The 21,005-nt window shown below is 40.0% G+C and overlaps 1 protein-coding gene, 1 long non-coding RNA gene and 4 other non-coding genes across 8 annotated transcripts; all 6 read right to left on the bottom strand.

Moving 5' to 3' along the window:
* Positions 1-4,348: 4,348 nt before the first annotated feature.
* txnipa (thioredoxin interacting protein a) lies at positions 4,349-8,041 on the bottom strand. The gene is made up of 6 exons (XM_084738730.1): positions 7,615-8,041; positions 6,941-7,016; positions 6,700-6,847; positions 6,185-6,544; positions 5,795-6,097; positions 4,349-5,454 (listed from the first exon to the last, which is right to left on the bottom strand). The coding sequence occupies exons 1-6, from the start codon at positions 7,868-7,870 to the stop codon at positions 5,413-5,415; spliced, it is 1,185 nt and encodes a 394-aa protein (XP_084594856.1). The 5' UTR covers positions 7,871-8,041; the 3' UTR covers positions 4,349-5,412.
* Positions 8,042-14,421: 6,380 nt separating this feature from the next.
* Positions 14,422-20,074, bottom strand: LOC146312604 (uncharacterized). Of its 3 annotated transcripts, none has more exons than XR_014772111.1 (8): positions 20,020-20,074; positions 17,350-17,376; positions 17,125-17,169; positions 16,170-16,233; positions 15,639-15,687; positions 15,222-15,281; positions 14,909-14,962; positions 14,422-14,617 (listed from the first exon to the last, which is right to left on the bottom strand). It is a non-coding gene; the product is annotated as an uncharacterized LOC146312604 (long non-coding RNA). The 3 variants fall into 3 exon arrangements; XR_014772110.1 differs by lacking the exon at positions 20,020-20,074 and adding an exon at positions 17,708-17,846; XR_014772109.1 differs by lacking the exons at positions 15,639-15,687; positions 16,170-16,233; positions 20,020-20,074 and adding an exon at positions 17,708-17,860.
* Positions 15,048-15,182, bottom strand: LOC146312608 (small nucleolar RNA SNORA18). Its single transcript, XR_014772138.1, has one exon. It is a non-coding gene; the product is annotated as a small nucleolar RNA SNORA18 (small nucleolar RNA).
* LOC146312607 (small nucleolar RNA SNORA8) lies at positions 15,441-15,577 on the bottom strand. Its single transcript, XR_014772130.1, has one exon. It is a non-coding gene; the product is annotated as a small nucleolar RNA SNORA8 (small nucleolar RNA).
* On the bottom strand, positions 16,798-16,936 carry LOC146312606 (small nucleolar RNA SNORA8). Its single transcript, XR_014772131.1, has one exon. It is a non-coding gene; the product is annotated as a small nucleolar RNA SNORA8 (small nucleolar RNA).
* Positions 17,240-17,312, bottom strand: LOC146312605 (small nucleolar RNA Z40). The gene has a single exon (XR_014772127.1). It is a non-coding gene; the product is annotated as a small nucleolar RNA Z40 (small nucleolar RNA).
* Positions 20,075-21,005: the final 931 nt, after the last annotated feature.

Genomic DNA, 21,005 nt, shown 5'->3' with positions numbered 1-21,005 from the left:
GAATTCATAACATATTTTATGTAAAAGTATGCCTTTAAGTGTCAAGTTTTATTTTCTGTACAAAAACTAGAACTATCCTTATTATCCTATTATGTTCTTATGAGAAAGTATTAGAGCATTATTAGACTTTATTAGAGGCCAATTCAGGACACATTACAACAGAACTGTACTGTAAACTAAGGTGCATTATTTCCCACTGTTAAATCATTATTAGACTTTATTAGAGGCTCTAACAGTGGGAAGGAATATGCTTTAGTTTTGTTCTGTTGTAATGTTTCCATAATTACCTTCTAATAAGGTCTACTAAGGGTCTAATAAAGGGTATAACCACTGTCTAATAAAGAACACGTTCTTTCTAGTTTTTGCCTAATTTGATGCAAAGTATGGTTCATTGCATGAACTGTAAAATAAAGTGCGACCCATTTTATTCCCCAACATGTTTCTGTCCTGCAAAAAACATTATTTTCTGAACAGGAACTTTTCATGAGCTGTGCAAAATCATTTTCGGCATTTTCAGACAACCCAGTGAGTTTTTCTATTGATTATTCAGACAAAGACAGGAGAATTTTCTCAACCTGTAATAAACACAGCACATGCCAGGAACAATATTATGATGGGAAATAGATTCATGTTGTTTATTGTCATACCAGTTATACAAGTAGACGTGTGAAAAATGGCTGCGGTGCTCCAAATAATCAGTTATTTTCCCTTACTTAATTGGGCTGAATCAAATCAATAAAACCATTCAGCCTGTTAAATACTAGCTAATGTAGAAAGCAAACTCCTTCCAAGTTCCTAGAATGACCAAATTCCAAGAAAGAACCAGAGGATGTGGCCTCAGTGTTCTCAGTGGAAGCTACAGCCCCGCCTGCCAAGACTAATAACAGGGGCAGGAAAGTATGCCATGAGACGCCAAGTGAGCAGGGCAGAGCCTGAGAGGGAGGGGGGGGGGGGGGGGGGTATGCCACAAAAGAATGATAGAAAGACTGAGTGGGCATGTGCTTAAAATATTGTCCATATCAAACTGAGTTTGTTCTGTTTGAAATTTTCTGCGTCTTTGGGATAAAAACAGGTTAGAGTCTGAAATGATTATACCAGCTGTACAGATATGAAAGCACTGATGAAACAATAGTGACTGTTTAGAATTCATAGAACCCTACCAGTCTGATGATGAGAAGTAACTAAGTACAAATACTTTGTTACTCCATTCAAGTACATTTTCAAATATCTGTATTTGACTTTACTTTACTCATTTATTTTTCTGTCAGCTTTTTATTTTTGCTCCCTACATTTAACACAAACATCTGTACTTTATACTCTTTACATTTTCAAAACAGGTTCATTACTTCAGTTTTTTGGGGGTTTTTTTAACTAATTTCAGAGGAATTATTGATCATTTTTATTTTGCATCATTATGCACCACCTTCCCAACATCAAGACAGATTTCAACCTAAGTGGATGCAGTTTCAACCCATGGAAAAGACAATTACTTGCTATATTCATCAGTGCATTTCATGTACAACTAACGTAACAACTAACGTATTCACATTAGGTGAAAACAACATGACAGGACAAAAACTAGGTAGAACATTGTGAAAATTATGTAAAAGACATAATGAGACAAATTCTATGTAAAAGACATAACAAGGCAAAAAAAACAAAACAATGTAAGAGATGTAAAAAGCTGATAACAAAAAATATTTGACAAGAAAAATGAGAAAAAAAAGATCTAACAAGGCAAAAATGACATTCAAGATGTAACAAGACAAAAACTCTGAACCAGAAATCTCCACTTCAGTAGCACTTACATAAATCAAACTTTTCAGGTTTATTCTTATCTATATTCTGAAGGTTCTAACAGAGGGGTTTGTTCAAATATCATTCAGAGCCTGATTTATAGAACATTTTATTACCAAAACACAGCTAAAAGTTTTTTTTTTATGACTGAACATGAAATAAGAATTTTGAACAAGACTTTACACTCTTAAAAAATAAGGGTTCCAAAAGGGTTCTTTTTAAGAGTAAGGATTCCATTAAGAACCTTTTTCATCAGAGGAGACCTAGTTGGAAGACAGAGTTTATTAAGGGTTCTTCGTACCATAAACTAAAAGGGTTCTCGGTAGCACCCTGTGGGTGGGTTCTAGATAAAACCTTTGGAATGTAAAAGGTTCTCAGTAGAACCCCATGACTGGCTTCTAGATAAAACCACTGGAATATGAGAGGGTTCTTGGTAGAACCCCCAGGGGGGGTTAGTACCATTAGAAGGTGGAAAAATTCTGGACAGAATCCCTAGAGAGGGTTCTGTGTGGAACCATTGCACCACAGAAGGGTTCTTCTTTAAAATCTCTCATAGGGGGTTCTGCTTGAAACCTTTCTCAGGTTGTTCTAGGTAGAACCCTCTAAAAGAGTTCCAAGTGGAACCTTTCTAAAGGTTTTTATCAGGTTCTCCTGTGGGGACAAGCCAAACAACCTTTCAAGGTTCTAGTTAGCATCTTTATTTGTTGCCAATGTTCAGATTTCGGTTCTGGAAATGTATGAAAATTACTGTCTTAATGTAAGTAAACAAATTGGAAAGTTTCATGTTGATGTCTGTTTGTTAAACATTTAACCCTGTTCACCTATAGTGCCTTGTCTTACTGGTCTTGGAGGACCATGAATTTCATACCTAACCTTTCTCTGAGGCCGTGAAGCAACACCCAGGCCTACAGCAGTGCAGATCCAGGTCTCTGCAGCAGCCCCTGGAGCCCCTCTCACAGAGTCACTCACAGATAAACAGTTTCCTTATCTGTTGCTCTCAGCAGTTAGCGGACGTCAGCAGCTGCACAGCAGAGAACATACTCTGAAAGGAGAACAATCCTGCGCAGGCCTCTGTCTGCACGCCCTGCAGCAGAGCACTGGCTGGATTTTCACACACCAACTTGTCTTTGTGGTAGTTGTGCACCCTCACAGGTAACAAGACCCAATCTGCTCCAACATCTGTGTCCAACAACAGAAAAGAAAGCTTGGCATTTCAGGGACAAGCTCTGCAAAACTGTTCCTAACTGATATCTCCAATCACCCATATTCTCCCCTTGCACTGATGTAAACTGAGCATTTATTTGGCAGAACTTGCAGCTGTCTTCCAGCAACACTAACACCATGCTATTCATTGTAATTTTATACATAAAACCTACCAGTCCCTTGGACATTGCATAACTTGAAAGCGATACCATCACCAAACTCCGCCCTGTGCACTAATGGACTGAGGTGTTGTTTTTAGGAGGAGATCAACTCAAATGTATTTGAGTGTGATTGGTGCCACCAGCACAGAAAAAAACAAATGTGTTTCATGGATTTATGGATGAGAGGTTATGGCTCAACTGAGGAGGACAACAGTGCTGGTACGAGCCTATCGTCCATGAGTAGGTGCACGCTTCCTTCTGAGCAGTGATATGGTTCCTAGGTGTTCTCTGCTAGAAAGATAAACTAGGTGTGTGGATTATCTTTAATAACCAGGTCATGATTTCTGTAAAGAGACATTGCTGTTGAGTTGTTCATGTATTTTTTGGTGCTTTGAGCATCACAGGCTGAGCGTTATCTAGTTCCATTATACTGGAGAGAAGGCAGGCGTCACTATGGCCGATATCTCCAGAACTCTGCGACTCACACCAAAACTTCACAAAAATACACCGTAAAATGATCTGTTGATGGTCATTTCAACATTATATCAGCAACAGAACACCTTTCACTAAAGTTTAATTGTCTATATCTGTAAAATATATCACAGACAGGGCAAGTGTTTTCTCCAGTGCACTTCTTCTCTCGTTTTCTGAAAACACTGCTTTCTGGTTACAGCTCTTTTTTCTCTCCAAAACTCTTCTGCAGTCTGGGGTTTGCACTGACAGTCAACCACTGATCCATCTGCCATTGTAACGTTGTGATTTGAAAGTGTTCTGTATTTGAGGTCATGTGTTGTAGTTGTTTCCTAAGTTCTGTTTCTGAAAAAGAAACGTTACAAAGCTGTTGCTGCTGTTTGTTGCACTACCTCCTGATGTTGTGCTTATTATTTTCTTTTTAAATTCTACTTCAGTTATGGACATGTGCAAAAATGGAGACCTATTTAGACCTAGCAACAATATCATTGTTCATCATGAAGAAGACCCTGCACATCTCTACTGCAAACACAATGTAGAAAAAAGGGCTGGCAGCAGCAGCCCTGCGACAGAAATGCTGCCTGTGTGGCCACAGTTCAGCAGGGTGGCTGTCATAGACAGGCACAAGCAGGATGTACAGCCTGAGCATAACTGACTGGCACTTGATGGCTAAGATCTGAAACCAGAGTTCCAAAGGAGAAGACAGACACACTGGATATTTTCAACATTTCTTTATTAAAAAACTAACCCATGGGGTTTCATACAAAAAATACTTGTCATAAGTATCAAGGATGCATTGCAAACATACTTTCTCACAAATCAGTCTTAAACAGTGATTTTCTTTGTGCCCTGAAAGAACAGAAGCTGTGATGCCCCCACAGTGGACGTCTCACAGTGAAATGTTGTCTAGGACAACTGTACACCAGATATACAATGATTTTCCTCACATAAGTTGCGTCCCATGATATCAGAGCACGTTTATCGAATGGATCATGTTTGGCACTATTGGGGTTTGGAAATCAAATGTGAGGTTCCGACAAATTTGGAGTGTTTTACTTTAAGAAAATTCACAAACGTTGTTCAAACAAAACAGAACAAGAAGAAACTCTTTATAGGCAGTAGTAGAGCAAAATGCATCAATCAAAAAGTGCAATAAAATACAGGAATAAACCACATCTTTTCAAACACTGGTACATAAGAAAATATAGATGCTGCATGAGGTTCTACTAGCATCAAAAGGAAGATCTTTATACATGCTTTAATTCTCAAAGGCAACAATATTCCTGGACTAAATAAAAAGACTGGTTCCTCTAGTGAAATCCCTTAAAAACACAGGGTTTGACTGGAATGACAAAGCATGATGAGGAAAGACAAACCCCTGAAAAGCACAGATGTCACAGCGGGTTGGGGCTGACTCATACAGCGTTTGGCCCCAGTAACAAAGTCTTAAAGTGGCTGTGAATGGACAGCAAGACCCTGACAGTTCGAGTCTCAAGAAGGGACAGCTTATTCAGAAATGTAGCGCGCCACAGGCTCTGTGGCTTGACCTCCAGGTCCATGACCTGAAGAGCACCAGGAGGAAGACTCAGGATCAGCATAGGTGATGATGAAGCGCGGTGACAGAAGAGGCGAGCATCTTTCTGTCCTTCTCCACAGTCCTGGCTTTACTTCTCCATACAACACGTCTCCTATGGAGTTTGGACCTTCTGCTCCTTTTTCAAGTGCTTTAGATGAACGGTCCCTGAGAGCTGGACCACAGTTCTAGAATCCCTGCTGGACTTCAGCAGACTGGCAGCATGCGAGCGTTGCCGTTCTCTTCAGCCTGAAGAAAAGTAGAGATAGCCTGTTAGCAAAGGTCATTTCTTATCAGATTGACAGAAAGTGTGAAATTCATTTCAGGTCCTTTTGTCCAAATTAGCTCTGGTTCTTAAGTCAGTTCTGCTCAAGATTCTTGGGACCTTGGTGCCATCTAAAGAACCAAATGCTGACTATGACACGACCACTTTGGTTCAGGAGGAAAAACTGCTATTTTTTAGTTCGAACTGGGAATCAACTTTTCAAGTTTTTTGAAAATGTTTGGACAGTCCAACATTTAGTGCATGAACCAGGTCCATGTTGGAGGAAAAGGCCTGTTATTGCAACAACTACTTTGAGACACCTACCTCTGTGTATGCTGGAGGCGGTGGGAACGGGAAGGAGGAGACATTCATGAAGATGGGGCTGTCGTCGCCGTCAAAGTCGTCCAGGAGCGGCGTGAGGGGCTGGTCCAGGCGGCAGTCACGGGTGACGTCGCAGTAGCTGGGAGGGTCAGAGGGCATCCTGAGGGACACCCAGCTCTGCGAGGAGTTGCTGACTGAACCCTCCTGGCTGCTCACGCTGTTGCTGCGGCTGCCCAGACCAGCCGTCCCGATAACCAGAGGCAGCTCCAAGATCAGCTTCTCACTACCAGGAATGTGGATGTAAATCTGGAAGAAAGACAAACATAAATGTTAACACTGATGTTCAATTTTCAGACCGTCTCTGGCTACATGTCCACACAGCTGGCAGCTTACCATGAGAGCGTACTCCACCCGGATGATGTTGCAGCCCAGCATGGATGGTTTGATCTTGGGAACCCTGATGGTCTTTCCCTGCCAGGCGTCACACATGCCAGAGATGATGTGGTTCCCACGCACTGATGACAGCTTCTGGCGGAAGACCTTGGTACGTCCATTGGCCTGGTAAGTGTGCTTGGCGATGATGGCGGCCTTGGGCACCACAATGCGAGAGCAGGTGTTCTCGAACTTTGCGTTGATGCAGATGTCTTCGCCCTCACAGAAACCGCGGCGGTCTATTTTTGCGTTCAGCGACACCTGGCCATCAGGGATGAACATGCAAGTGACCTTCTTCTCCTTCATGCCACCTGTGGGAGACTGACAAGACAACAGAAGGTAAGACTAAATGTATCTAAAGATGCAATGTGAAATTCAAATAGAGCTTTGGCTGTTTAAATCGGAATAATAATAAATAATAATAAATATTATAATAAATAATTATACAACTTGTTATTCAGTATCAGCGAACTCACCAGCAGGTCTGGGGTGTTGACATCCAGAGGCTCCTCCACCTCAAAGGGTTTCTTGCACTCAAGGGTGGGCTGCTGCGGCCTCTCCAGCTTGGCCTTCACATAATAATGGACATATCCAAACTTCCCCTTGTATGACGACACCAGCTGCCTGTGAGAACACGTGCAAGAAAAATTAAAACCAAAAGTACTCTCAATGAAGAACCATCATGTGATATTCCTGAATGAAGAAGCTCTGTCTTACCCATGCTGGGGGAGTTCAAATCCAAATTTGTACTCATATTTGTTGCCAGGCCTCAGGACGACTGACCCATCAGAGTCTGAAAAGAGAGAATTGAATATTTACTTCATAACCCTGTCATTCAATCAATCAATCAATGGCATCATTATTTTCTTGATTTAAGCAACAGGTTGCCTGAACATGGCTAATGTCTTTTGTGTGCCTGGATGTCCCATGATTCAACTAGGGAAACACCAGGGCAATAATTATAAGTCAGTTCCAGTCTACCAAGGAGAATCATGGGAATTCCATTTCAGTGAAATGATTCACACTGATCTAAAAAGAAGGAGCAATGGACCTTTCACTATAAGCAGTGATGGAAATAGCTTTCATTCATGTACTATTCTCTTACACAATTTTTAAATTCTCACAAAGGTCTTTTTAACTGTGTTAATAAAGGTGGTGTATAAATAAGTTGTAATATTTTAGCACTTTTACTTTAGTCAAAATATTAAAGTAACAGTATGAACACACTGTAACATTAGTGCTTTAACTTAAGTAAAAGGCACACTACTTCTTCATTAGCTAACTGGCTAGCACTTCATTAAAATGACACTGACACATGTATCAGAGAGATACAAATGTGTTACAGAGGATGACCCACTGATAATGTGATAACGTGACAGCCGTGTTCATACCTGTGGGCTGGTCGTCCAGCTGCAGCACCTCTTCATGTCTCAGGTACTCGGCCTCCTGCCTGCATCGCTGCTTGCCTTTAGCGTACTCCACCTTGGCGCAGCCCAGACCCACCAGCCTCACTGCGGACACACGCGTCACCTCGTTTACTTCCACCTCCACCCGGCCGGACACCCTCTCCCCGCCGCAGTAAAAAGTCTTGCTGGGGTCCGTGAAGATTATCTGGAAGGTCTTCAATCTCTTAGTCATGGCCACCATGGTTGCTTATTCAGGATATCCAACACAGATAAAAGATAAAGACTCGACTGTAACGCGTTGAACTTGAAGCTGCTCCAGTTAACCGCTGAAGAGCGATTGTTCTGTGAGGAAGCTGGTACTTCCACTCGTCTGTCTTTGCTGTAAACAAAGAGGACGCTGCTGGTTTTATATGACCAGCCTCTGTGAGCCATGAGCAGCCAGAATGAACAGCATGGCTCAGCGCGTGCACAGCGCTCCTATTGGTGGAAATCCTTTGTTTGTGTCGGCGCTAGCCAATCAGCGACCAAAAGCGACGCGTGGACACCGCGTGGACGGGAGAATGTAGAGCGTGCTCAGCAGATGTGAGCAGAGGAAGTTGAAGGTGGACAGAAACGGGTACATTTGTAGTAAACAGACTGAGAACAGGGAAGGTTAGTCTGGATATGACTAATGACTCAGTCAGTGTGTCATTATCACACTGTGTTCCTCCTGAAAACCCACCTGACGCGTAGCATTAGGCTAGTTTCACTGTTTCAAAATATGTTACAGATACAAATAAAACATATGCACATACAGATACACATCAGTACACACAAAAAGCACATACACTCACACACACGTACGTACATACATACGCACATATATACATATTTACGTACACACATTACCAATGTTATGCGCAGCATTACTTTTCAATGTCAGGTGTAATTTAACTTTTCATCATTATAATTTATTACGTTTAGTATATGTTATATTACCTTCAACCTCAAATGCAGTATTACTTTCAATCATTATTATCACGTACAATATTGCACTATTATTATTAATGTCATTGCCAATACAACTTTTTCTTTTATTTAATTTCACTCATTGTATTTATTATATTCTATTAGGCACTTTTTTATTACTTTTTTTGCATTTACTCCTTATACACCTTATATTTTATTTTTTACTATTCTCTGGCACAAGAATTTGCTTCAGGATTAATGCTATCTTATCTCATTTATGGATATACTAGTCAATGTTTTGTTCTTTTTTTGTAAGAAACTGTTCAGATTATACCAACAGTGTGCAAAGATATCATCAAAGCAAAAAGTGGCTATTTAGATGAAGCTAAAATATCAAAATTTCAAAAACTTTTACACACTTGTAGGTGGAGAGGTGTGGAGGAGTAGACCATGGGGTGACAATAAAAGGCAAAAAGACTCCACCCGTTGTCCTCTGCACTCACTATCAAAGATTTAATGGAAGTACAGAAGACAGTGTGCCAGAGTATTTTATACTTTAGATTCTTAAAAAGCAAATACATAGTATGTTGCCGTGTTTTCACACTTTTTGCTCAATACATAATCCCATATTTCATAGTTTTGATGTCTCTAGTATTAATGTACAAAGTATGTCTAAACGTTTAACTGATACTGTACATACATTCCTACATATGCATACATAATGAATGTACATAACACTAGTTATAACACAAGTCCTAATAGAACACATAAATTTATAGAAAAAAGCACCATGGATGTTGGCCCCTGTAAATGTAGTTGTAAAGTTTTAGTATGAATATGATGCATAGATTATTATTGTAATAAATATGCATGTGTATGTGTATTAGTGACCTGACATAGCAAATATTCTTTATATTTCATTATATATATAATACTGCTCAATACTTTGCACACACACACACACACACACATATATATGGTCAGTTTTCTATTTATGCATTAACACCCACATAAAACAAAATACACCTTAATACAAGCAACCATATCTATTTGGTTGAAAGTAGTGATAGTTATGGTTGAATCCTGACCACTTACTGGTATGTTCTGCAGCTCTATCTGTGTTACATAATCCACACAAAGAGATGGAGTATTCTCAGTTCCCATGGAACTACAGAAGTTAAACCTTTCTGTGATTGTGAGCACCTTCACATCCATGCTGACCTCAAAGCTGAGCTTGACAGTTCATGCATGACTTTGGAAACAGCAGTTGACACAATGACTCATTATGTGGAATGTGAAAGTGGGCTGTTGGCATTAAAGGCATCCACCCCCTCTATATGCTTTTACAGCAAGGCTGGATTCCCAACTGGCCAAGGCAGGAGTCTGAAGTCCAGAAAGCCTCAGGTTCAACTGTCTGTAATAAAACATTTCTGTGGTAATATGCACCATTGAAGTACAATATCAACTGACATGATGAGGGTCATGGAGATCCTGCTTTCTTACCTGATTTTCCACACAGTTAATCTGGGGCTAGATATAGAAAAACAGCACACACACACAACAGAGTGGAATGGGGTATTAAAGGAATAGTTCAGTAAAAAATGAAAATCCAGTCATTATCTAATCTGAATCATACTGATTAAAGGCCGGGTTTTGTTTTTTAGTCCAAAAAACCCTGCTGGAGTTTAACAGGAAAACAGCATCACAGAATCTCCCAAACAGTGGAAGTGAATGGCAACCAGTTTTTAAATGTAAAAAACAACAAAATAACATAACAACAACAACATAAAATGCCTAAATGACTAAAAAAATGTTATTTACACCATGTTTTTAGCCTGAATCTTCACTGTAGATCCTTAGCTTGAAGCCACATTCACATTCACTTGCGCACTGTCTGAATTGGGTGTGTGTGGTGTGATGCTGTGCAAACAGTATGTTGGAACTTTAGGAGACTTGGATTGGACCTGATGAGCAGTATGTAAACATTTTATGTTTTTATTCTGTTGTTTTTTAATGTTTGAAAACTGGTCACCATTCACTTCCATTGTTTGTTTATAACACTGTTTTCCTGTGAAACTCCAGCAGTGTTTTGTGGACTAAAAAACTAAACCTGACCTTCAATCAGACATGAGGATGAGTAGATAACGACTGAATTTTCATTTTTGGGTGAACTATCTGTAACGTCAGGTTGATATTACTAGAAAGAAGTGGGTATCATTAATAGACAAGAATGACTGATTGTTACACAGACTTGGATTATATGAGGGCGCAGGTTAAATAAATACACACATAGATATTTTAACACGTATTTATTGATTTGTATGTTGCAGTGTGCTAGGAGCTGGCATTTCACAGCGGGGATGCTGGGCTGTTTAACCTCATCGTTCACCTGTGAAGTGAGTAAAAAGGCACATGGATTTCTCACTAAATAGTAGCATACAAGGTTTAAGGTTGATGAGTATAGGGTAAAATGTATGCAAAGCAAATGTGACGATAAATTGGTAAGGGTTTTATGTAAATATTTATCGTATATGTACGTGTGTGGATATCTGTGATGGACTTGGTAATGGTATGTGCCACCTGATGAGGTGAGCAGCCAACCTTATATAAGGGGGTCAGTCTGTGTGGGAAGCAGGGCTGTAAGATGTTGGGCACATTTGTTAATCCATGGTGAGATGTGACAAAAAGGCCTATTAAGACTTCATCCAGGACTCTGTGCTCCTCCTTGCCTCATTTCCTCCTTGACTGTTTGCCACCCTGAACTATCCCTTTAATATTGAGCTCATTTTTGCTCCAGGCCCCAAGAGAGAAATCGAAAGTGAATGGGTGCATCAGAAAGCCTGATTGCAACTACAGATGTGAGTTAAAATAAAATACAAATGGCAAGTAAAAAAATGAAATGTGCATATATGCATACAGTATACTGTATGACTACCTTTCTGTGAGTATATGCCGTGCATTCATATAGGCTGCATGAGCTGAACATTTTACATTTTGCTAAGGAACTGATTGCAGGGCTTCTGTATTGGAATGCATGATATAGAGAACTATTTCTGTTAGTGGTATGAGGACGGAGGGGTTGCAGCAGACTTTCACAAGAACAATAAACACATGAGGAACATAGCTGTACACTTCCAAGTGAGTGCTGTGACAGTGTTTCATTAGCAGAACTCTTGTTGTCTTGAGAACTGAATGCAATGTTCCAACATGGAGCCACATTCTTTCCAAGAATAAATAAGACATCAGAACATGAGTCTGTTTGTGGTCCCGTCTGGCTGACTGAACACACACATCAGTAACACAACAGAAATATGTTCAGAAGACTCCATGTGGATTTTGAAATTATATACTGGAGCTAATGATTCAAAATGTTTACCCTAATTTCTACTTTCACAGCTGTTTTCTTTGTAAAGATAGTCACATGACACCATGTACATGGTGTCAGTTGCCAGGGGCTTGGAATTGATGTTGTTGTGGATCTCATGAGACGGCATTGTTCCCCTCTGTGAACTTTCACCCACTTTTTTTTTAGACACCATGATACCATCCCGAGTTTCCAGCCATAAAACCTTTAAAGGAAAACTCCACCCGGTCCTCAGTCTCGGAGGATGAATCACCCTCGCCGTCTAGGATTGATTACTGATCGAGCCCGAGGCTAGAGTCTGTATGAAGTAACAGTTAATAGTTCTTTCAAATGATGATAAAAAGATGTGGAACGACTATTAAGTAACACAATATAACCACAAAAATGCATGAAACAACTACAAAGTGACACAAAAAACAGCAAATTACCACAAAGACACATAAAATAACTACAAAATTAAAACAGAGACATAAAACAACTACAAGGAGGTGCAAAATAACCACAGAATTACCACAAACAGACATAAAACAACAACAAAGACAGGCATAGAGACAAAAAAAGAAACTAAAAATTAAAGAGACACAAAGCCAACAGACACAAGACAACTACATGGCTGCCTCATTTCAGTCATATATTGTAAACAGGGGACAGAAGTGACAGTGATGTGATGGGGAGCCAGTGAAAAAACAACAGATCAAACCAATGAATGAGAAAGATCAGTGGTTCCTAAACTGTGGGCTGAGCCCCTCTGAGGGGAACACAGCCGCTGTTCAGGTGTGGATGACCAGGGGAGAAATATAAGTGCAGATGCTACATGGAAATCTTTAGAAAGCAAGTCCTGATTCAAAAAGTGAGGGGTGCTTTTATTAAATATGTTGCGCAGACACACGTGGAGAGAATACTGGGACAGCACAGTGAATTTGTAGATGATCTAAATGTTCCTCTGTGAGCAGCAGGACAGAAACCTAACATGCCTGGTTTTGTGTTGACTGAATGGTGAGATGAATTTAGATATTGGTGATTACCAGCTGTAGGAATAACTTTTATTAGGTTTTATTTATTTTCATTTTATTTCAATAAATCTTTATCTTACATGATCTTTTTACTTGTCTTGGGTTTGCTTAGCTATGTATCATGTATTTCTTCAAAAATAATAAAATATTTAAAAAATGAGTTAACTGGGACAGAGTGACTGACTGAAGGTGAGTGCTGTAACATGCACACACCAACACACACACACCTGCTGTAAGCTCCACAGGGTCCTACATGCCAAGACATACTGACCTTCTGGATGGACAGACAGAAGACAAGCACTCATACTCAAAAGATTTTACATTTTTGTTATTTCATGTTACAATATGGGATGGGAAAAATGTACAGTGACATTCTGTTGTACCATTCAGTCTGGAAAGATCCTTCTTTTCAAGACATATCCTTTTAAGGACACAAAACCTGAACTCATCCACAGGGGACAGTTGTTCTGCTATACTAATACTGCACCCTACTGGAGGAAATAGGCTGTTACTGTTGTAAACTTGGATCTGAGATGGTGCCACTCACTCTAACTTTTTCTGTGACAATGTAAACACAGGCTTGTTTCATCTGATTTCAGGGAGAACCTGACCCAGTGGCAGACATTAACAACAACTGTATAGAAAAAGTTCATCTTGTCCATCATTTCAAATATTTCAAGTTCCACCAGTACCAATACAAGCACCTGTAAAGTGACACTGGTAACAATAGAGTACTTCAGTTAATATCCATTATGCGAATGGAAAAATTCCCCAAATAATCCTTCTATATTTTATTTATTTTTATCAGACACCACAGACGTGTACTGTTGCCATACTTCAGAGTGGTGGGCTGCAGCCTCTCCAGTGGTTTCATGAGTCTTTTTTAAATTACATGTAAAGGTTACACATTTTTATAGTTGATGCAAGAATCACTTTAGACCTGCAACATTGATAAATGAAAAATTAAAATGTTAACTGTTAGTTATGTTTATGTCATTTTTTTGCCAAAGTTTCAACATTTTCCATTTTGATGGTGACTAATCATGAGTCTCCATAACGTAGCTAAAGAAATCCAAAAAATGGTAATTGTGGCCCATTTTTCCCTTTTTCAGCCAAAAATGCTTGTTTTGGTCATACAGGTTGCAGACCCCTGCATTACAACATTTTGGTGGCATCTCAGCACGCTGAACTGCCAACTCCATCAAATACACTGTGTTCAACAACTACACACACAAACTGTGTAGGTTTAGCTGCTGTGGTAGTGAGACAATCACGTTAGTTTTTTAATATTGTAGCTGATCTGCATGAGGCAAGTGGAAATTTCAGACCAAACATCTAACAGCAGGTCTATCCTGTGGCAAAAGCCTGCTTGGAGCAGAAAAGTGCAATTACATCTACACATCCATGCCATTAAGGCAAATTCTGAATTACCTTCTGTTCACAGACACAGATGAGACAACAGGAGAGTTATGAGTTAGTGATATTTTATTCAGTACATTGTAGAAAAGAAAGCGTGATGTGATGCGGTGAACACACATGGCCACTTTTAACAAGTTTTGCCACTTCAAAAGTGATTCCTTCTATTCCAAAGCAAGCGTCTGAGGATCAGAGCTCTGACAGATTCTCTTAGCTGGTCACTGATGTCTGCATCAATCTGCTGCTTCTGAAAACAAAGGAAGCAAAGGTTCAGCTCCTACTCAGGAGAAGTCATGACCAAGGTGTAGGTTAGTGAATACATCACTTCCATTTCATAATAATGAAGACAACCATATATCATGTTTACAGATTGCACCATATAACTGTTCCCAACAGGTCTTCTGAGCAGGCTGCTGCAGAAGCCCATTGGGATGGTTTTTGTTTTCTGGTCAAGTCCACAGCAAGTCAGAAACAATTCTGAAAGCCTTGGTATATGACCAAACCCTAAGACCACTGGAAGCAGACCAATATTACTTACAGTGAAAGACTGCTGATGCTCCTTATTTCTTGTCTCCAGGACAGTTTCAAGATTCTGAAACAAATGAGTTTATCAAATTAATCAAGTACATCCCAATTCCCTTAGTCAATCTCATTTTAATGTCACCTCACTGCTCATCATGTGTTCTGCAGTAATATCCCACAATGCTCATGGCAGGGAACAATGTGGGTAAAGCGAAACTACAGATTTACTCTCTGAGGCATTTCCAACGACATGACCCTATAGTTAAAGGTCCGTCGGGATAGACCTCAGCTTTCACTGGTACACACCACTGATCCAGTTCAACACTCACCTTTCGTGTTGAATCCCTGCTCGGACCTGTGATAAGGAGCCCATCCTCTACAGCACAAACCTGCAGGAACATCAAGATTTAAGTGAGGAACATGATCTGTCATTTGGACAGACAAACAGGTGAGCCAGTGTGGACAGAGTCCCTACTAAAACCAGCTAAAACTGTGGACACGACATCTTCACACAACAGCAGCATTTTAAAATTAACTCTTTAAAGGGAAAGTGTTTCAACAAATCTACCAGGACTCCAGGCACAAGCAGCATGGAGACCAACGATGCCAAATGTTGAGTTTGTCTTGCACTGACTTTTGAACAAACCAGCTGATAAACAACTGGCTGCAGATACCACACAGTGCTGTCATTGTGTACACCCAAACACTGATTATAGATAATGGAAAAACAAAAAACAAAACCTTACCACTGTTCATGTGTTCATGGTGGTCTCCTGTTTCTGCCGTCATCATGACCTAAGGACAAATAACTTAAGTGCCAACAAATTCCACAAACTCCGTTCCATCTTAACCAGTGACAGTAAACTTGTAAGGCAAACAGACTGTGGCCTCCATAATTCTGTGTCTTGTCTGGTATAACTGTTTATTCTGTACCAGAGAACAGTCAGCCTTCCTGTGGCTGACATATCTACAATAAATTTAAAAAAATAAATAAATAAAATTATTATTATTACTATTATTACAACTGATGTCAAACACCATCTGAACACAGTGATGTGTTTGACAGGTATGTCAATAAGGGGGTATTGCCTGGTTGCCTGTCCTGCAGAAATATTCCACAATGCTCAAGGCAGTGATCAATGTGAGTAAAGCGAAACTACAGATGTCCTATCTGAGGCATTTCCAAAAACACAGCCCTACAGTTAAAGGTTTGTCATGACAGATCTCAGCTTTCACTGGTACACATCCAATTTCACTACTTTCAGTCTAACATTCACCTTTTGTTACCGAATCCCCGCAGGAGCCTGCAACAAGGAAGCCATCTTCTGCTGCAGCAGGAACCTGGAAGAAGGCAGGCAGAGAGTTAAGGAATCTGCTTAGAGAACAAGAAGCACTTAAAGGTGTAGGGCCACATTCATATATGTGAATGTCAAAAAATCCAAAACTGCTCACTTGTGTTCATGCTCAGTAATTACAATAATAACCAGTCAGATGTATAACACGCCTGTGGTTTTGCTGCCATTTTATGTTTGAGTATATGGAGGTTGGGTTGGGTACAGAAAACTGGTGCCAGTATAGCACCGGACAGAATCACAAAGCAGATTTTGGAGCCACATGCCTGAGCTATTGACTGACATAACCGCACTCTGGTGCAGACGTTACAGGCAACACAGACATCACAGCACATCATGCAGATTTTCTATCATTAGATAGCATCAGCCACAAACACATTTAAAAGGCAAATTAACAGTGTAACGTTTGGCTGTATGTCACTCTTAAGGATTCCAACAGCGGGCTGGTCACACAACAAATGTTTCAATAAACAATTGTGTTAAGAAGGGCAGCATCTTGCCAATGTACTAGACACACACGTACAGATGCACAATCACATGGTTTTCTATGAAGAAAAGTGTTTCAACAAATTTGCCAGGACTCCAAGCACAAGCAGCATGGAGACCAACGATGCCAGATGTTGAGTTTGTCTCGCACTGACTATTGAACAAACCAGGTGATAAACAACTGGCTGCAGATACCACACAGTGCTGTCATTGTGTACTAGTCTGTCACTTGTTTGTCCCCTGACTTTCCTGTATGTCTCATGTGTTGTTTTCCTCCTAGTACCACACCTGTCCATTTATAGCAGCCACCTGCTGGGTTGTTTTGCCAGTCTGTGGAGGTGAGGGGGTGGTATCATGGGAAAAAGTGATGTCAGTGCACACCCTCTGTACTTACATAATGCTGCTGCATCCATGCTGAAGGTCAGGACAGTGTGGAACCCTGCAGGAGGCACAGAGAAGGTGAGAATCTGTTTCCAGAACTATCACAACATTCAGTCGTCAGTGCAGTGTGCTGTTCAGAGAGGCAGCTGTCACTCACACTTCAGAGCAGTTGAACATATTTAGCCAATCATCATAACAGGGTCAACAGTAGATAGATGTATTCTGTAATACAACTTACCAGCTGTTCTCAGGTCTGCTCCAGCACCTGCCAGACAAAAGACAGGGTCATTCACTGCCATTAACCAACATTACCTGCTTGTCCAATGTAACGGCTGTCAGTTCTCATTAGTAACACTGCTGCAGAATCCACAGCAGTGGGTTGCAAGAGAATGAGTTGCTCTTTGCACTGTATGAGCTGTATGGTCCACCTGACAGGACCAGAGCTCATACTGTGCCAACAAACAAGGACAGTAGCCAGTTTCCCTCCTGAGATGAAATGCACATCCATTGTCAGGGTTCTTTTTTTAAGATTAGCAGGTTAATTTTTCATCTTCAAATGACTACATCCAAACTAATAAACAAGAACAAATGCTAACCTCATGTCCCAGTGGGGCTGCACAAACTGTTGTATGTCTTGTCTCCATCACATTCAGTAATATGGTCATACCCTGCAAGAGAGAGATTGTTTTACAAAAGTTTGAAAAGTCTTACAAGCCTCTAAAGCACCTTGTAACATGGGAAGAAGCTACACATTCCAGTGTTTCCTCTACATTCATTTAGGAGTGGCGGCCCGCCACTCCTAAATGAATCCTAAATGAATCCTAAATGAATCCTAGTTGCCACTCCTTCAAATTTCGTTTTTTTTTTATTTTTATTTTTTTTTATTGTTGACGCAAATACACCACCGCCGCATCTCTCCACCTTCAAAACAGACTCCTGTCGGGTACTTGCGAGCACTAAGGTAAACTGCAGATAACTATCTTGCGCAGTATGGAAATATACTTGCGCGTGCTCATTTGCATGATGCTAGCGTTGCCAACTCAGTGTCGCTAACGTGAGTAAACTAATTGATAGTATTAGGATAACATTAATATCTACACACCATTATGTAACAACTGACTGCATTTTTCAGATGAGTTTATTGAAATATTTCTCTAAGAAGAGAAACGGAACACCTGCCCCCGCTGCTGAAAAAAATCCTAGAGGAAACACTGCATTCTCTAAACCAGCACACAGAGGGTGAAATGTGCCAGGCCTCATTGTCACCATTCAGCAACCAGCAGTGCAGAGGTGAAAGCAAAACCTGATGTTCTCTAGCCACTGCTGTTCTGGGATCAGCCCACTGCACAGGACAATCCCGCTGATTAGTCTGCACTGTGGCACTGTAGTGTAGGACCAAGTGACTAAACTCTACCACACTGTCAATAGTCATGTGATAAAATAATGCTGTATATGTATCCTCTTTTAGTGATAATGAAGGCTCTCTAAATGCTGGCATTTCACTCTAAAATTACACTTTAATCTTTTTCCTCTTTACAGATCTTGTATTTGTAAAGACATCAGTCACAGTTAAGAGTTCATTATCTGATATCTTTATGTAATTTGATAAATCCCATATCTGCCTCTCTAAATTTGACAAATATGGAAAAAAAATTAAATCTTAATTCAAAACCTGTAGTGCTTATCAAGACAAAAATCATCTGTTGAAATAAGGCTGGGCAATACATGATACCATGATTTGAATCTAGATATTGTCTTAGATTTTGGATATTAATATATGGCAAAAGTGTTTTCCTGTTTTAAAGGCTGAATTACAGTAAATGTTATTTTCTTGCATAAAAGACAGTTTTAGCTGTTCTACAATCTCATTGTGTTAACATTTAATGAAAGCACCAATAGTCATCCCTACAATATAGTGACAATACATGAATATATTGAGTGTTATCTGGTTTGATTTTGTCCATATCACCCAGCTCTGTTGTAACTGCAGAAGAAGCATTGACCAAGGTTACACCACAATATGGAGGTGGATCAGGTCAGCACAACATACTATTACAACATAATATTAATTGTAATATTATTTAAATGACAATCTGGCCAAGTGGAGTATCAAAATCACAGAAGCAGACCAAAAAGCACAATTTTTTGAAAGCGGAAACATGTGAGAAATCAGAATTATGAGGTACTGTAGTGCTGCAGAGATGACCTAGCCTAAAAATCTTGTTCTTTCAATGTACGAAAACATGTTTGGGACAGACTGGTGGCTCCAGCTCTTTAATTTCACACGGGGCCCAAATCTTCTATTGCACTAAGATGGACCTTTGCCACTGCAGACATTTTGCCTCGTCATACCAGGAGAGGCACAGATGACTCCGTTCAAAGAAGTCACGCCAGCAGGGTGCAAAATTAACATTTGTCCGCTGGCCAAATGACTTATGAAAGTTCTAATTACACTAGCTAATCATGTAAATCTAAAAGCCATTTCCAGAATTTACCAGGACCATTAAGCTAGTTCACCTAAATAGAATGCAGTCGGTTACAACTGAACCCCTGCCCTGATGGGAGGGAATCCCTGATCGTGGGGGGGTCAGACTCAAACCCTACCACACCTGAAGATAACTTAACTTACTATCTGCAGTATCAAAAGTATCACCATTAACTAACTTTATGTACTCAGGGCTGCCCATATATCTTCGAACATTTAAGGAAACAGCCATTTTAGCATTAAGCTAGCTAGCAGCTAAGTTAGCATGCCTTATGGAGACAACGTGGTGCCCAAAATGTGAGCAGGTCTTTCAAATGTCAGATAAAATTACAAATACATCACCGCGGTGGTGGTGTCTGACTGTGTGCGCTGTCTGCTGACTCTGTACCAAGAGATAAATTAGTGAATAACATTTATATTTACCTACTAAGCGTCTTCTCCACCAGACGTCTTACAGGACAGAGCAACGTGATAAGAGGAGTCTGCACTGTGCCGAAAATCATTTATAGGATACTTTACGTCAATTGAAACCGCTTTTCGACAACTAGTGCTGCGTTCGAGGCAGCTCGGAAATCTTATGGTTGAACAGAGAACCTGCGCACTCCATCCTTTTACTTAATAATACTAATACTTAATAAATATACTACTAATTTCAACCTCTGTCATCACCTTACCATCGGCACATATTGTGACGACGATTTTTTTAAATAAATGCGACAGCTAATACGAAAATATATTTAGGATTCCCCTTAATTCCTCATTGAAATGTTCTCCAACTGGTGATTCCAATCCGACTGTCAGGGGGCAGCCCTAAAATAAAGATAATAAATTAAGAAATTTAAAAAAAGTTTGGAAATTGTGTTAAACACAAATAAAAACAATGCAATGATTTGTTTTTCAACTTGTATTCAACTGAAAACAGTACAAAGACAAGATATTTAATGTTCAAACTGCTAAACCTTGTTTTTGTAAATATACACTCATTCTGACTTTAATGCAACACGTTCCAAAAATGTTTTAATAGGTAAACAGGTGAATTGGTCAAAGGTGACAGTACAATGATTATGTATTAAAGCGGCATCATCGAAAGGCAGATCATTCACAAGCATGAACAGGGTGAGATTCAACACAAATAGGCAAATAGTCCAACCGTTCAAGAATATTTCTCAACACAAAACCACAGGAATTTAGAGATTTCACCATCTACAATCTATAATATCATTAAAAGATTCAGAGAATCCAGAGAAATTGCTGCAAGTAGGGGGCAAGGCTGAGAACTTAACATTGAATGTCTGTAACCTTTGACCCCTCAGGCAGCACTGCATTAAAAACCACATTAAAACCCACATCATTGTATAAAGGATACTACATGGGCTCAAGAACACTTTGGAAAACTGTTGTCAGTAAAC

Source organism: Lutjanus erythropterus, chromosome 16 (assembly GCF_056507025.1).
Source record: "Lutjanus erythropterus isolate fLutEry1 chromosome 16, fLutEry1.hap2, whole genome shotgun sequence".
NCBI lineage: Eukaryota > Metazoa > Chordata > Actinopteri > Lutjaniformes > Lutjanidae > Lutjanus > Lutjanus erythropterus.
This window is presented reverse-complemented; position numbering and strand designations above follow the sequence as displayed.